This window comes from Grammomys surdaster, unplaced genomic scaffold (assembly GCF_004785775.1).
Source record: "Grammomys surdaster isolate TR1022 unplaced genomic scaffold, NIH_TR_1.0 243, whole genome shotgun sequence".
NCBI lineage: Eukaryota > Metazoa > Chordata > Mammalia > Rodentia > Muridae > Grammomys > Grammomys surdaster.
The window spans coordinates 4,671,603-4,687,376 of NW_021604688.1; the positions used below are offsets into that span (position 1 = coordinate 4,671,603).

The window sequence follows — 15,774 nt, forward strand, 5'->3', positions numbered from 1 at the left end:
CAGGCTGGCCTCGAACTCAGAAATCCACCTGCCTCTGCCTCCCAAGTGCTGGGACTAAAGGCGTGCGCCACCACCGCCCGGCTACCAGTTTTATTTTTTATCATGCTAATTCTGAATACTGCATCATGTAGGTCACTTATGATATGAAACATTTTACATTATCCAACTCAGGCTATTACAACAGGAAAAGAAACCAACCTGGCTTCTGAACTAGGGTCAAAAACAACTCCAGAAGGAACTGGAGTGAAGTCACGATACAGGAATGTCTCCATATCCTTTCCTCATCGTGCCATGTATTGCTATGACCTATGCCTCTGTTCTGCCATTAGCCAAGCTGCTGCTTCTACATTTTAGATCTCAATGTCACATCCAAGAAATATTTAGTAACTCATAGATAACATCCCTGATACGTCTTCCAACAGAACCATAGTTATTGCCACACACTTACCGAAATAATTGTTTTAATAAATATGTATATTCTGCTAGCCCTTAATTTAGAGAGGGTGGTGACCAAACCTGTTCTTCCAATGGTCAAGCCCAGCAGAATTGCAAATAAGGAAGTAGACTGCAACAGAAAGCTCAGGGTTGAAAGCAACTAGCAGGGGTACAGAATGATCTTCCATTCCTCAGATATTGAACTGATCCAGGACATAACATTTCATAGTCTCAATTCAACATTTCAGCGTTCAGTAACTTTCTCCTGTCAGGCACAAATGCTTTAGACAGATCTTGTAAAGAGATCTTACAGGATCTGTGCCTCAATCATGGCCTTACATGAAGGTGTTCAACGGCAGTTCTATCTGCAGTGGAGAGTGGGATGAAGAGCTGATTGGTGAGAGTCCTCATCCAGAAATGGGTCAATCTTTTTCCTCCCTTAGAAAATACCATTCTTTGTAGACAAGTTCTGGATAAAATTCTTTCAATATGCAAGCATTTTGTGTGGATCTCTTTTTACCGAACAGAACTGGGCTGGAATGACCAAAGTCCTGCTATCAGGAAACTTCTCTATCTTCTGTGAAGTCTCACCTTCAAAGTGAATTCTTTGCATTTTACAGTTGTACAACTACTTACCCTCAGAGTTGAACTCTGGTATGTGTTCTCTGATGCTGCACAAGGCCTGACCTATGTCTAAATATTTTCCTACATTCATTACATTCATAAGGTTTCTCCCCAGAGTGAGTTCTCTTGTGCACAGTGAGTGCTGAACTTCTATTAAAGGATTTTCCACACTCATTACATTTATAAGGCTTTTCACCAGTGTGGATCCTTTGGTGTTCCCTAAGAACATAACTTGTCCAAAAAGCCTTACCACATTCAGTACATTCATAGCCTTTGTCTCCACTGTGAATCTTCTTATGCTGAATAAGGGCAGAGCTCTGGATGAAGGCTTTCCCACATTCATCACACCTATAAGGTTTTTCTCCACTGTGAATCTTTTTATGCTGAATAAGAGTAGAACACTGGCTGAAGGCTCTCCCACATTCATCACAACCATAAGGTTTCTCTCCAGTATGAATTCTCCTATGCCTAATGAGCCCTGTGTTACTCCCAAAAGCTTTTCCACAGTCACAACATTTATAGGGTTTTTCACCACTGTGAATTCTCTGATGTCTAACAAGGTCTGCTCTGAAACCAAAGGCCTTTCCACACTCTTTACACGCATAAGGTCTCTCTCCAGTATGACTTCTCTGATGTCTAATCAGCTTTGATCTATTGCAAAAAGCTTTCCCACAATCCACACAGGCATAGAGCAGTTTCCCTGTGTGAGTTCTGGGCTGTGTAGTACCATGTAAGTTTTGACTAAGGATCCCTTCACCTTCATTACACTCAAAGATGTTCTGTTCTGAAGTTTTCTTGTTAAAGGCTGCCAAACTGAGACAGCCTCCCTGAGAAGAAAGCTGACTCGTTTTATTGCTTGTATCATTGCTTCCTCTTTGCTTCTCATTGTTGTCCAGATATCCCATATTTTCTTCAACTATCTGTACTGGAGAAGTTTCTCTAGGAAGTCTTCCTGGAGATGCCATGGCCACTGATGCAACACATTCAATAATTTCTTGCTTTGCTGTCAATATTTTCCCAGTCACCATCTTGCTATCTAAAAATGTGAATAATACATGTCATTTTTTTTCATGTTAAAAAAAATTTTAGAGAAGGAACAACAAGTAAACCAAAGGAAAAGCTAAGTGCTGGGTCTGGAGAGGTAGCTTAGAGATTTAAGAGTGCATATTCGTCTTGCAGAGGACCCACTTCAGTTTCTAGCACCCACACAGTGGCTCACAACCATCCCTAACTTCAGTTCCAGGAGCTCCAACACCCTTTTCTTGCCTTTGTGAGACCAGGTATGCAGGTGGTGCATGTATAGTCATACAGGCAAACATGCAATCTTTTTTTTAGAACAAAACAGGGATGGACATACAGCCAAATGACAGAGTGCTTGCAAACACAAGGCCCTAGATTTGAGCTTCAGGATTGGGGAAGGGATATGGCTAGGGAAATGACAATTAGCTTCCCAATAGAGAAGCACTCAAGAGAATAAAAAGGACAAGAATGTAAGTCAGTATTGGAGATGTTGAGTAGTGAACAAGAAAACAATACTTAGAGGAGGCAAACAGTTCATACCAGCCATAAACCAGAACGGGAAGAGACTATTCTAGATAAGCTAGTGTGAGGGGAGAGGTGATACAAGATAACCAGGAATAAAATGTCTTAAGAGTTGTACATCAGCGCAACATCTCGCAAAGTAGGAGAGTACGTGATACTATAAAATGTTTGTGGGATAAGAATTGGACAAAGGGAGGACGCAGGACATAGAAAGCAAGAAGGCACTTGCAAATTCTTGCAGGTTCTAAATAGGGCAAATATAAATAGTATATTTATGTAAATTTATATATGTACATATATATACTTTATATAAAAATTTTACTTACAAAATTTATATGTGTTCATATATAATTATATTTTTATATTTTAGTATATTGTTTTTATATAATATATATTATTTTTATATAAACATAAGCAATATATAAAAATATATGTATATAAGCAACTATAAATGTAAGTAGAGAAAGAAAAAGCATTCAAAAAGAAATGCTCTGGGTTCCTTACTCATTCTAGGTCAATTAAGAGTATTACTAATTCATCTCATAAGTATAAATGGCAAAAAAAAAAAAATACAAACAGGTGCCTAAGGGCCTAATCTAGTCCAGCTATCTTATAGCATGTCCTTTTATTTCAAAATTTTCCAGCATCTCAAAACAAGAACTACTAGATATACTTAATATAAATTGAGTTCTTTTAAGGGTTTTTATTGCACCAAAAAATCCTCTAAAAATATACATTTCACAAACCAGGAAACTAAAGCTTTCAAAGGTTATAGGAAGCTACAGGATTACTAATTGACAGTTAAGATTAAAGACAGCTGACTTCAAATTTTCAGGTCTTTCTCCCAAGTTACCTGCCTGCCTTTTTGGAAGCAAAGCTGTAGTTGCACTGAAACAAAAACAAAAAAACAAAACAAAACAAAAAAAAGATTTAAAACTCATTTTAGTTCACCTGTGGAAAGGGATAGTTTTACATGAAATAAGTATTTCTGATATTCAAGTTTCACAACAGCTTGAAAACAATGTAGCATTCCAGTGGATGCCTAGCAAAGCTCAGAGCAAGCTGGCTTCCTTTTCTATCATTCCTTATGAAAAATCAGAGAAAACAAGGATGAAATCATGTATCCTGTACTTGGATTTCAGAAATTTAAATCGTTAGTTAGTTAGTTACTCAAGGTTGTACTTATCTTAAAAGTTATGGGAAAAGGCTAGATGGTGGCACACATCTTAAATTCCAGGAGACAAAGACAGACAGATAGATTTTTGAGTGTGAGGCCAACCTTGCCTACATCCAGAGTTCCAAGACAGTCAGAGTTGTAACCCATATCTCAAATAAAAAGAATAAAATACTCAACAAACCACTAGTATATAATAAAGACATAAAAGTGTGCACTTGTCAGGCATAGTGGTGCACACCTTTAATCCCAGTACTTATGAAACAGAGACAAGTGGATTTCTATGAGTTCCTGGCCAGTCTGGTCTGCATAGTCTAAGAAACAGAACAACAAAAATACAGTAAGTACATGAAGTGCAAGGATGTGACCAGAGAAAGGTTGACCTTGGATGCATAAATCAGAAAAACAAGATTTTTTTCCTGTTCCCCAAATGACAGCAGACATAATGGAGACAGTAGCCTCCCATTTAATCTCATGCCCAAAAAGTATGGTCACACCCAAAGGTACTAAGAGCTTCAACCTATGATGCAGTAAATCGGGGCAGAGTCTGTAAAGACCTTAATAAAACCAAGTAAGGGCCAGGTGTGATGGCACCCAACTTTTTACCCAGGCACTCAAGAAGGCAGAGGAACATGGCTGGTCTATATATTGAGTATCAGGTTCAGGACAAAAGAACAAAAACCAGAGAGAGAAAAGGAGACTAGATATATCTGCCCTAAAAGATTTAGAGATTGTTATGGTTTGGATTCTATTCTCTAGGGCTTATCTCTTGGGAGCTTAGTCCCCTGTATGGTGATGTCAACTGATGAAACCTTTAAGTAGGCAGGCCTGTTAGGAGACCCCAAGGTCAACTGTAATGCCCTCAGAAAGGATTAAGGTGTTTCTCATAGGATTCTGGTCAGTTCTTGCAAGAAGAACTGATCCCAGAATTGCAGTCTCTGCTTCCAGCTTCTATGTGATAACTTGCTTCTGTCTATACTCTCATAACCAACATTATGATATAGTGTTGCAGAAAGAGTCCAAACCAGCAATGAGCCAATGAAGGTAACATAGCCTTAAACCTCTAAATGCATGAGTTAATAAACCACTTTTTTCTTCATAATGTTAGTTGCTTCAGGTCTCATTATACTTATTAAAAACTAATACAGACATTTAAATATTATTTTCTATTAGTAGATAGTTTCCTGTAAGGCAAGCGGTATGATAAAGTCATTTTTCAAAATTCATTTTAATGTGCCTACAGCTTAATACACAGGATATTTAGGAGGGCAGTATCAGAGTGGAGGAAAGTTCAGAGGGTGTTTCTAAAGAGACCTCAGTAGATAACTGATCTGATTCCTCTGGTGAACTGCCAAGGTCTAATGTCAGGCTTCTGTCCTCTTACTCCTAATTTTATCAACACACAGTGAACAGTTTACATTTTAGGGCAGATTCATACTAACCGAGCACGTGTAACTGCAGTGTAACTGCACTGAGCATGTAAATGATAGAGACTTGAATGAACCGAGTCTTTCTTGTAATATAGTTAAGCTTCATGGGAAGGTAACAAGATGACCTGGTGAAAATTAAATCAGAAGCAGTTAAATATGCAGGCTAGTACACCTGATGTGGCTAACTGTCCATATCAATGTTGCCAATAACTTAAAGTCCTTTTGACTCTAATCCTTGGCACCTGTAGTATTTTCAATTTATTGCCTCCTTGTTTCAAATTTATCATTGTCCTATCTATAATAATGGCATCATGCTAGCATGTGCATTTTATCAATTGAGAGAGTTGGAAGGACAGTGGAGGAGGAGACTTCTGTTCATTTCTTACAGCATGTAGGACACCCAACAACATACACCCCAATAAATCTCAGAGAAACTGTCCTCCTTGGCAGCTTCCCAGCAAATGTTAAGTCACATTTCCTGGCAGGCCTTTGGCACCCTATAAGGTGGCTCCTACTGAATCTAGCCTGCTGAGCATTTCAGAGAACATCTCTACCTCTGTCTATGATTGTACCCTCTAACAAGATCAGATCTCAGGCCTAGCAGGAGCAAATGAAACATGGCATCCTCCAGCGTATGTGTTCTTCTGAGGACTTTCTACCTTAACCTTGTATGTTCTAGAGTCTGACTTTTATTTATATTACATAGTGGTCAATGCCTTGCTACTTTTCTTCTTCTTTGAGACCATCTCATGTAGTCCAGTCTAGTCTGTAACATGCAACCCTCCTACCTCTCAGCCTTTCAAGTCAGTACTGGTATTATAGGTGTATGCCACCACATCTGGCTTGCAGCTGATGATTTTTAATATTAATTTTTTCCTTTTCCAAGTTATTATGAGACTTTTAGCTTCTGACAATATTCTTGTCCCTCTTAGAAATGGCCTTGTTAGTTTGACAAAAATATTTTTAAAACAATATTAGTCATGAATATGGTATTAGGAAATCTTATTAAAGACTTATTTTTAATCCATTAAAATTATATTAAAATTTCAGATTCTAGGCTAAGCCAATTGATGACTGTTTCAAGGCCAGCAGAACTTTCCAATGATACTTAGTCACAGTCATTAAGAAAGTAAGCCTTGGCACATTCGATAATCCTCACCTTCATCCTCAACCCTAAATGGTAGGGTTGCCTCATCTCTCTCATGGAAAATCTCAGGCTCCTGGGGTTCACTCTTGCAATGGTTCTCCAAGGACTGCAGTGGACTATTCAGAGACTTCGATGTTTCCATGAGTGTCCTTTCGTTGTAGACCATTTCTTGACCATGAGCTGTGTCCTAGAGTAACAAGTACCAGAATTGACTGAGGGCAGATAAGAGGAAAAACTCTACAGCAAAAGGGCAAGGTGGAAGAAGCAGAAAACTGTCAGATGACTAGAAAAAAAAACCAAAACCAAAACAACAACACAAAAAACAGTACTACAAACTCCCATGATTTGAACTAATGGATAAATGAATAACTAATTTACCAAGAGACAGAAACTGATTAAGTTCCCTGAGAGCTGAACCAGTGCTACTTATCCTGGTTTCTCTATTGAACACGAGATCAAAACCAGCAAAAAAGAATTTACATCTTACCTGTTGCTTGTGTTCATCAAATTCTCTCTCCAGCTCCTCCAGCAGAGTCACAGCCTCCTCTCCATTTCTGGGCCTGTGGTCTTGCACCCAGGCCTTCAGCTCCATAGGCAAAATGGTCATGAACTGCTCCAGCACCAGCAGCTCTAGAATCTGCTCCTTGGAGTGCTCCTCTGGCTTCAGCCACTGTTGGCAAAGCTTCTGCAGTTGGTTCAGAACCTCCCGGGGTCCAGTGAAGTCAGAGTACCCAAACTGTCTGAACTGCTGACGGAAAACCTCCTGGTTCTGGAGGTTTCCCTGAAGACTGAAGTCCTGCTTCCAAACACAATTTTCTTCAACTTTCACAAAGCTGAGCCTATTTTGTCCTTTTGGTGCATGACAGGCCAAGGCTGTTGTTTCTCTGAACATCCTGGACAGAATAATCAGAAAGGCTACCTAGCTGAGGCAGAGAGGAGATGGATCCAAAGAACCCCTGAGGTGGACAGTGTTCATGTTACACAGGGAAAGCATGTACCCACAATGTAAATACATGTTTATGAAGGATTTGGGTATATATACCACTATTTAAAAAACAAAACAAAACAAACACCTGCAGAGCTACAGGACGCAGCTCAGTGATCACAGTGCTTGTGTAGAAAACTGACTAAAAGGGCACTTCCATACAAATGATGACCTAAAGATTACACAAGATTATTTTCAGGACGTGAGACAGAAAATTTTAATATGGCCCAAATCTTGTGACTTCTAGTAATAACATTAGATAGCATTAAGAATACTAAAATAGTGCTCCATAAGAACCATCATGGTTTTGTCCATTTTCCAAATGAGGCTTCTGAGGATCAAAAGCTGACCAAAGGCACACAGCTAGTAAACGACAGAGCTGAACTTTGCAAGCAAGGTATTTAGCACTATTATGCCATGGAGTATCCCGAAAGACAGGAACTCAAAATCTAACACTTGCTGTGGGCAGTTTACAGGAGCTACTTTATTGGGTCTCAACAATACCACTATGCAGTAAATATCCCCCCATGTTTTACAGATGAAGAAGCCAAGCATCTTGAATTTTCCCAAGTCACCAAATTGGTAAGGACGTTAACCTAGGATTGCCTGACTCTCGATCACTAGCTGTTTTTATTCCAGAATGGATTGCCCAGACCAATCCTGGTTGTTCTTGCAAATTAGGAATGATGGCAAGAATGTAATGGGTGTCATGGGGAATGTCCATAAGTGCATAAAGAAGGAAAGCAAGAGCACAAGAGCCATGGAATTCCTTCGTTATTCACAAGAGATACAAATTCCCTTCGTTATTTCACAAATACTTTAAAATTTACTATGTACTAGACAGACTGCTAAACAGAAGTCTCATATTAAGTTCTTCCAAGGGACTCTAAGTTCAGTTTGGGAAAACAAAAGGCAAACATTATGATTGATCAAAGGAATCACAGGACAATCAAAGGAAGGTAAACATGAGGAAAAGACCAATGACTAAGAGCAGAGAGGGATCCAGAAAGCCAGAGCGAGCTGCCTGCAAGATAAAAAATAGCAGTCTGATCTGAGTGACACAAATGGGTGTGAGAGAACATGGCCCACTGAAGAAACTGATGGGAGTTTAGGAATAGCAGACTAATGGTTGTCACCTCCAGTTGCAGCTTAATTATCAGCCATGGAAGATGGGCCCTAATATAGATTCAGTCAGAATCCCCAGGAATATGGCTTTAGTAAATGCCCCAGGTAAGTCTATATACCCAGGTTTAAAAGTCTATGCCAGACTCTGGAACACTAATGGACAATAAGAGAAAATATACCTATAGTAGAACAGCTGAGGCATCCATGGTGTGAGCGGTCGAACCCCAAGAGCACAAGCATGGCTGGAAGGTCTGATTCCCATGCAGAGTAGTGTGCAGAAGAGATGGGCTACAACCATTCAGGTATGAGCCTATAATAGCTTGAAGGATAGAAGATACAGAAACTGAACAGGTCTTAGAATCCTACTCGATAAGGGTTTTGGTAGATAGAGTCAAGACTAGGAATAGTGTTTCAAACCTGTACTCCAACATTTACTACGCTGGAAAAAAACTGTGAATTCCAGGCAGATCAGGCTACGTAGTGATTTCTTACCTATACACTGAGATCCCTGTCTCTAAAGAAAGAGAGAAAAATTATTTCAGGTTTCTGGGCAACTCTAGTGACTGGAAGCTGATTGTGCCATATCTGAACTATTCAGTAACAAAGTTAGGTCAGAGATCTCTACAAAGTAACATTTCCTCTGTGCTTTGGCAGATATTAACAGACGTTTCATAAATAGCGAAACATAAATCCATGGATAAACAACATGAACACTACTATATAGAGTGTATGTTTTGAGACAGGGTCTTACTATGCAGCTAGGACTAGTCCCCAAACTCACAGTCTTCCTTACTACTTCCTCCTAAGCACCTCCCAAACCCTGGTAAATTTTAGTATAAGAAAAAGAATAATTACCTTTTCTTCTTACTAAATAAGTCAGTATTTAAGAAAGTTCAGGGGTACATAGTGATACCTTGTCTGGAAGTTGTGGGGGTGGAAGGACAGAATGGGACATTTGCTACCAAACCTTCTGACCTGAGTATGACCTGGAACACAAAGGGTAAAAGGAGAATCCCTGAATGTGTTCCTCTGATCTGTGAGTGCACACACACACACACACACACACACAACTAGTGCACATACATCAAATAAATTAAAATATAAACAAAGAGGGAAACAAAGAAATGATGTGTGCCGTGCTGTCGGACGTTTATGGTGTATCACAGCGTTTACCAGGGTTGCACATTGATATGTGTTGTTCACTTTGTGATCAGCACTCTGCTACATCTCTAGCCTTTCAATCACAGTATTTGTGATATTACTCATTTTTTAAAATTTATTTTTAAGATTTATTTTTAATTTTACGTAGGTGTGTGTGTCAATATATGGGTTGTGCTCATGCATGCAGTGCCTATTGAGGCTAGAAAAGGACATTGGATTCCCTGGAGCTGGAGTTACAGGTAGTTGTGAGCCAGCCAACATAGATGCGAGAAACTGAACTGAGGTCCTCTGCCAAGAGCAGTCAGTATTAACCCTGTGCTGCCTCACCAGTCCTTTCTCAATTTTTATTATAAATACTAAGCTTCAACACCATGTTCTTCAGGCACGTGTGACTGAGAGAAGTTTATAACACGTTTTTGTTTCTGCTACTCTAGTTCCTTCCCAGTGCCCCCATAAAATTAGTCCTAAGCATTTCCCCTTACTGTCCCTCTCCATGTCTCCCTCATTTTCAGCTAATACCCATCACCTAGTCTAGAACCCCCACCTAATCTCCAGACCTACCTAGTTACCCACAGTTGCTCAACCTCATCATCAATTTTCTTGAATATCTCAAAAGAACTTCAAATGCAGCATAGGGAAACCACCTCATGATCTTTTCCAACTTGAACCTGTGTTCAACAGAATAGCCATTTGGCTGTGTAGCCAGTAACCAACACATCTAACAGTCCTCTCTAACCCCTTCCTTCTATGCAAATTAAGCCCTGCGGGTTTTATTTCTTACCACTTGGCTTTCCTCTGACCAACTTCTGCTCACAGTGGAGTTTACTGATCAAGGTCAGCTGTTGGTTTTGACTTTTGATACCTAATGTGATTGTAATGTGCTATCAAGACTGTTAATGGGAGACTGAAGGGATGGCTCAGGGCTTAAGAGCACTGGCTGCTCTTCCAGAGAATCTGGGATAGAGTCCAGCACATACACGGCAGCTGACAGCAGTCTGTAACTTGAGTTCCAGAAGATCCAATTCCCCCTTCTGGCTTCCAAGGGCACTTGGAAAATTGTGTGCCTGTGTATGTATACACACACACACACACACACACACACACACACACACACACAATTATGGGCCAGACTAGGTTTCCACAGTGCAGCACTCACTAGCTAGTAATTGATTCTGGCTGTCAGGTGGGTATATGTGCCCTTCATGTGGCTCTGGTTATTTTTTTTAAAAACAAACCTTTTAGGATGAAGCACTCTTTAATGTACTCATCTCATTCACTAGGGCTGTGTTCTAGCTTAGTCAGATGCTCCTAAATCAGATCCCAATAACTATATCTGTAGCACAATCCACAGATGATCCTGAGATGTCAACGCTGAGAACCCTGACTTAGTCAAGAAAGTGTAAAAGACAAGGGTAAAGGAAACTGCATTTCTCTCAAAGCACTTGACTTTTTGTCAAGAAATACACTTTACTGGTGTGGGGAAGGTGAACTAGAGATGGTTCACTGGTTACGCACACTTATTGCTCTTACAGAGAACCAGGCTCAGTTCCTAGTACCCACATAGTGGCTCACAACCATCTATTACTCTAGTTCCAAGGACTCCCATGCACATGGTCCACATAAACTTACACAGGCTCACATAAATACATAAATTAATTGACACACTTTAATGGTATTTCTGGTCTTGTCCATGACTACACAAACTACATTGTTTTGTCTCATTACTGTATTTCTATCACTCAACCCAATGAATCACATGGCACTCAATATTATATATAGGATTATAGAACTGAACATATATACGAATGTGTGTACATATGCATGTGTGCATATAATATATATTATACATATATAATATATATGTATTATATGTATGTGTGTGTGTTGTGTATGTGTGTGTATCATAAATAATTTCAAAGATGCACTGGTCAACACTGTCAGGTACCTAATACAAACTGAGAAACATTCCCACAGCAGTTAGCAGGTTTCAAGTAGTGATGTAGCTCACAAAAAAGCAGTAGCGTTGAAGTCAGACAATCCTAATCAGTCAGGTAATCATAGTGGGATTCCGGGATTCCATTCCCTCTCCTAGAAAGAGCTAATGCCATAACTACAGTAGCTAGTGCTGCACAGTATGTTAAGCATGCCTTTTTATTTTGATGCTTTCACACAAACAGTCCCTCTGAGGGCTAGCCAGTTCCCACTGCAGTAAGCATCAGTGTGGGCATTCCTTTCCCTGGAAACCAACAAACCCAGAATCCCCTCCTCCCAAGCTCTTGGTGAGGTTCTCACCCTCAAGACCATCACTTTCCTATACTAATCTCGTCAAGGTCAGCGCCAAACAATCGGGGAAATCCCCATCTCCCAGAGTACACTGCTGCTTCACCTGATCCTTCTTATAGCAACCGCAGCCGAGATTCTTACCATTTCCCCGTGTGCTTTCTGCCCTCTGACTTTCCTATCAAGGCATGCTCCATCTCTTGAGAACTATAGGAACAAACTTCCTTTCCAACCCAAAGCACCTCCTTTTAAAAACCACATGTCACAACTGCCCCAGTAAGATATCCAAGGTAAGAAGCAAATTCCACTTTACAAGGAATGGGCTACAGAATAGGCTTTGTGAAAAATTTACCAAAAGAAGAGTCACTAAGAGCAAGCCCAGGCCCCTGGCTCCCGTCCTCTCACAGAAGACTGTAGAGAGGCATTCCAGTGTTTCGGGGCAGCATTCACACTCAGGATCCAAGTCTGAGGAAGCAAAGTTGTCTGCAAGGGTATAAAGTAACTGATTCTGATCAAAAAAGCTGGGTTTAGGTGTCACCTAGCAAATGGTGAACGGGAATAGAGGTGGAAGGCACTGAGCCTGGGAGCAAGCCCAGCTCCCACTTCTAGAAGGTGAATCCCTGGCTCCTAACTAGCCACCCGCCTAACCAAGAGGAAATCTCCAGGGCACTTCTGGGTAACAACCCTCTGGCTGAGGCAGGCTGTTATTATTAATGTATCTGCACTGAAACGTAATGTGTCAGAATGTTACTACTTGATCATTTAATAAGTAATGATACACTGCACCTTTATAGTAGATCCCAGCATTGTTAACCCGGCCTTCACAGCATGCTATAGGGTAAATTTCACTGTTCAGTATATGCACATTGCCCCATCTTATGTGGCTTGTGGGGTAATCTGGACTGTTACTTTTGTTGTTGGTTTGGTTTTTTTTTTTTTTTTTTTTTTTTTTGGAGCCAGGGTGTCATATTTGAGCTGGCCTTTAACGAGTTCATCCTCCTGCTTCCACCACCTGAGTGCTGGGATTATAGGTCCGACTCCAGGGTCCACAATCTCAGATGACTCCGCTGCTGGAATGCTGGCTCATATCTGCTTTACTCAGTCAAAGTGCTCATTAGAAGAGGGCCTCAGCTTTTACAAAATTGATTATATTCATTGTGTACAGGCATTAAGGAAGGGCTGAGCAGTTATCAAGACATTGCCCCTGCCATTACAGAACTTAACAGCAGGAAGTGGTATGTGTTAAACAGAAGCACACATTCATATCTAATTGTGAATACAAATTACCAAAAGCCAGACCTCGTGGCACAAGACTGACTGTATCTAGCTACTTGAGAAGTTGAGGCAGAAGTTCTCCAAATTCAAAGTCAGCCTGGGCTAGAGTGAGCTCTGGGTAATTAGTGATATCGTGTCTCAGATTCTAAAACTCTAATAAATTTTAAAACCTACAGAGAACTCGGTGCTTTGAAAGTATCTAGTAAAGGAAAAGCCAGGTCCGTGGTGAGAGCTAGCCCTGGAAGAGTTTTGTAGCAGGCTCCACAGCAAGGAGCCTGCCAGCACCAACACACAGGAGGCGCCGGTAAGTGACAGAGTAATCTGGTAAGTGCAAAAGAACCTCAGAGGCACCCGTAGAGGGACAAGCGACCCGCGAACCTGCGAAGTGGCCTAGGCACAGCTCCAAGCTCTCCCCAAGCGGACTCCGAGCGAGGGGTAGAGGGGAGGGTTATGGGAGGATTGCGCCCCACCAGAGAGGCCGGGAAGGCATTTAAGCCCAATGGCTGCACCCTCACACTCACCTCGCTCCTCAAGCTACCCGCACAGCTCCGGGAAGCCGGAAAGCCACCGTGCTAGCACGCCGGAAGTAGGTACGAGCGTACCCCTCTAGGAAACCTGAAGACCACTTTTCTATGGCTGCATGTGCCCTTTTTGGGGTGTCTCAGTGACTGAATACATGATAAAATTGCAGTGAATCAGAATTATAGTGAATCAGATCTTGAGAGTTGAATCAAGTCAGTGCGTGAAAGAGACTGTTAGGTTTTCAATGTGTGTGTTTTTTAAAGACTTGTATTTATTGTATGTATGTGAGTATACTGTCGCTTTCTTCAGACACTAGAAGAGGGTATCGGATCCCATTACAGATGGCTGTGAGCCACCATGTGGTTGCTGGGAATTGAACTCAGGACCTCTGGAATAGCAGTCAGTGCTCTTAACCGCTGAGCTATCTCTCCAGCTCCCTCAAGGTGTGTTCTAATGACTTAAAATACATGTGTGCTTTTCCCTCAAAGTGATCTGGCTGTAAAGGAAGGATGATGTTGGTGATGATTCTTTCTCGACTTTATGAAGATCATTGTTTTGAGAGCTAGTTTTCCTGAATGTCAGAAAAGGTTTAAATCAAAATACTGATGTTGAGTCTAATATAATACATAACTAAATTAAATCTGAAATGCCCTTCAAAAACCAACACCCATGTTCTTTCAAGGACTCGGATTGTAAAGTAAATATAGGCAAATCTGGTCATTTTTATGCATTGCCTTTTTAAAAAATGACTGCAAACAACAACAAAAAGGATAAATGCTCTTGCTGTTTTCTCTGGTCCTAATTTTGTTCTTCACTGTTGAACATTGTATAATTTTGTAGTCATGACACTTGATTCTGTGTGCATCTCCTTAATTCCCCATGAATCTCCAAGCTGAAAGGGCTCAGGTTCAGGTTTTTGAAGGCCATTCTAAGTGCTACATGCATGTTGTGGCACAGTGTCTAATATAGAGATACTTGTTGAATGAATAAATTCACAGAGTCCTAAAATTTTTTTTCTAATGTTAGTAAGACACATACGTTTAATCTCAGAATTTAGGAGGCAGAGGCAGGTGAATCTCTATGAATTCCAGGCCAGCCTGGTCTACACAATGTGTTCCAGGAAAGCCAGAGCAACATAATAGAGACCCTGTCTAAATAAATAAATAAATAAATAAATAAATCCCAATAATAATACTGTTATCCTGAAGTTCATTCAAGGATTGGTCTGACCTACACTTGTGACTCCTTGCCTGACTGCTTTCCTCCGCTTTCTTCCTGTCTTCCTTTCTGTCTCGTCAATATCAAAGTTCAGCATTACACTCATTGACATGAGCACCACAAGACTATCTGACCTGTTCCTATATTTGTGTAAGCCAATTTCCTGTAAGAATGCGCGCGCGCACACACACACACACACACACACACACACAACATACATGCAACTACTATTGTGCTTCTCTGGTTCAACAATGATGCTATACCAGTAAAGAACATAATTTCATAGTCGGGCGGTGGTGGCGCACGCCTTTAATCCCAACACTTGGGAGGCAGAGGCAGGCGGATTTCTGAGTTCGAGGCCAGCCTGGTCTACAGAGTGAGTTCCAGGACAGCCAGGGCTACACAGAGAAACCCTGTCTCGAAAAAAAAAAAAAACCAAAAAAACAAACAAACAAACAAAAAAAGAACATAATTTCATGACCAAAAAAGCGGAGTGCACACGTAAAATTTCCTCACTCAGGAACCTAAGGCAGGAAGACTGCCAGGAGTTCAAGGCCAACCTGGGTTACAGAGTAAGTTCCGGGTCAGCCAGAGCTATACAGCTAGATCCGGTCACAAAAACAACAATACAGCCAACCACCACCACAAACAAAAAAACCCCACCACACAAAGGAATGCAAGATGGCTCAGTGCATAAAGGAACGTGCTGCCAAGGCTAATGGCCTGAGTCCGATTCCAGGGACTCAACAAAATGGAGGAGAAAAGGGATGAATGCAATTTGCCTCTGACCTCCATGCTATGTTATTGCATGTGCAAAGACACACACACACAGTAAATGAATAATGTAAGATATTTT

General features: G+C 40.8%; 1 protein-coding gene across 1 annotated transcript; it reads right to left on the reverse strand.

Moving 5' to 3' along the window:
• Positions 1-83: 83 nt before the first annotated feature.
• On the reverse strand, positions 84-13,729 carry Zscan30 (zinc finger and SCAN domain containing 30). The gene is made up of 4 exons (XM_028774788.1): positions 13,700-13,729; positions 6,840-7,308; positions 6,365-6,539; positions 84-2,095 (listed from the first exon to the last, which is right to left on the reverse strand). The coding sequence occupies exons 2-4, from the start codon at positions 7,242-7,244 to the stop codon at positions 1,074-1,076; spliced, it is 1,602 nt and encodes a 533-aa protein (XP_028630621.1). The 5' UTR covers positions 7,245-7,308; positions 13,700-13,729; the 3' UTR covers positions 84-1,073.
• Between the last annotated feature and the right edge of the window lie 2,045 nt (positions 13,730-15,774).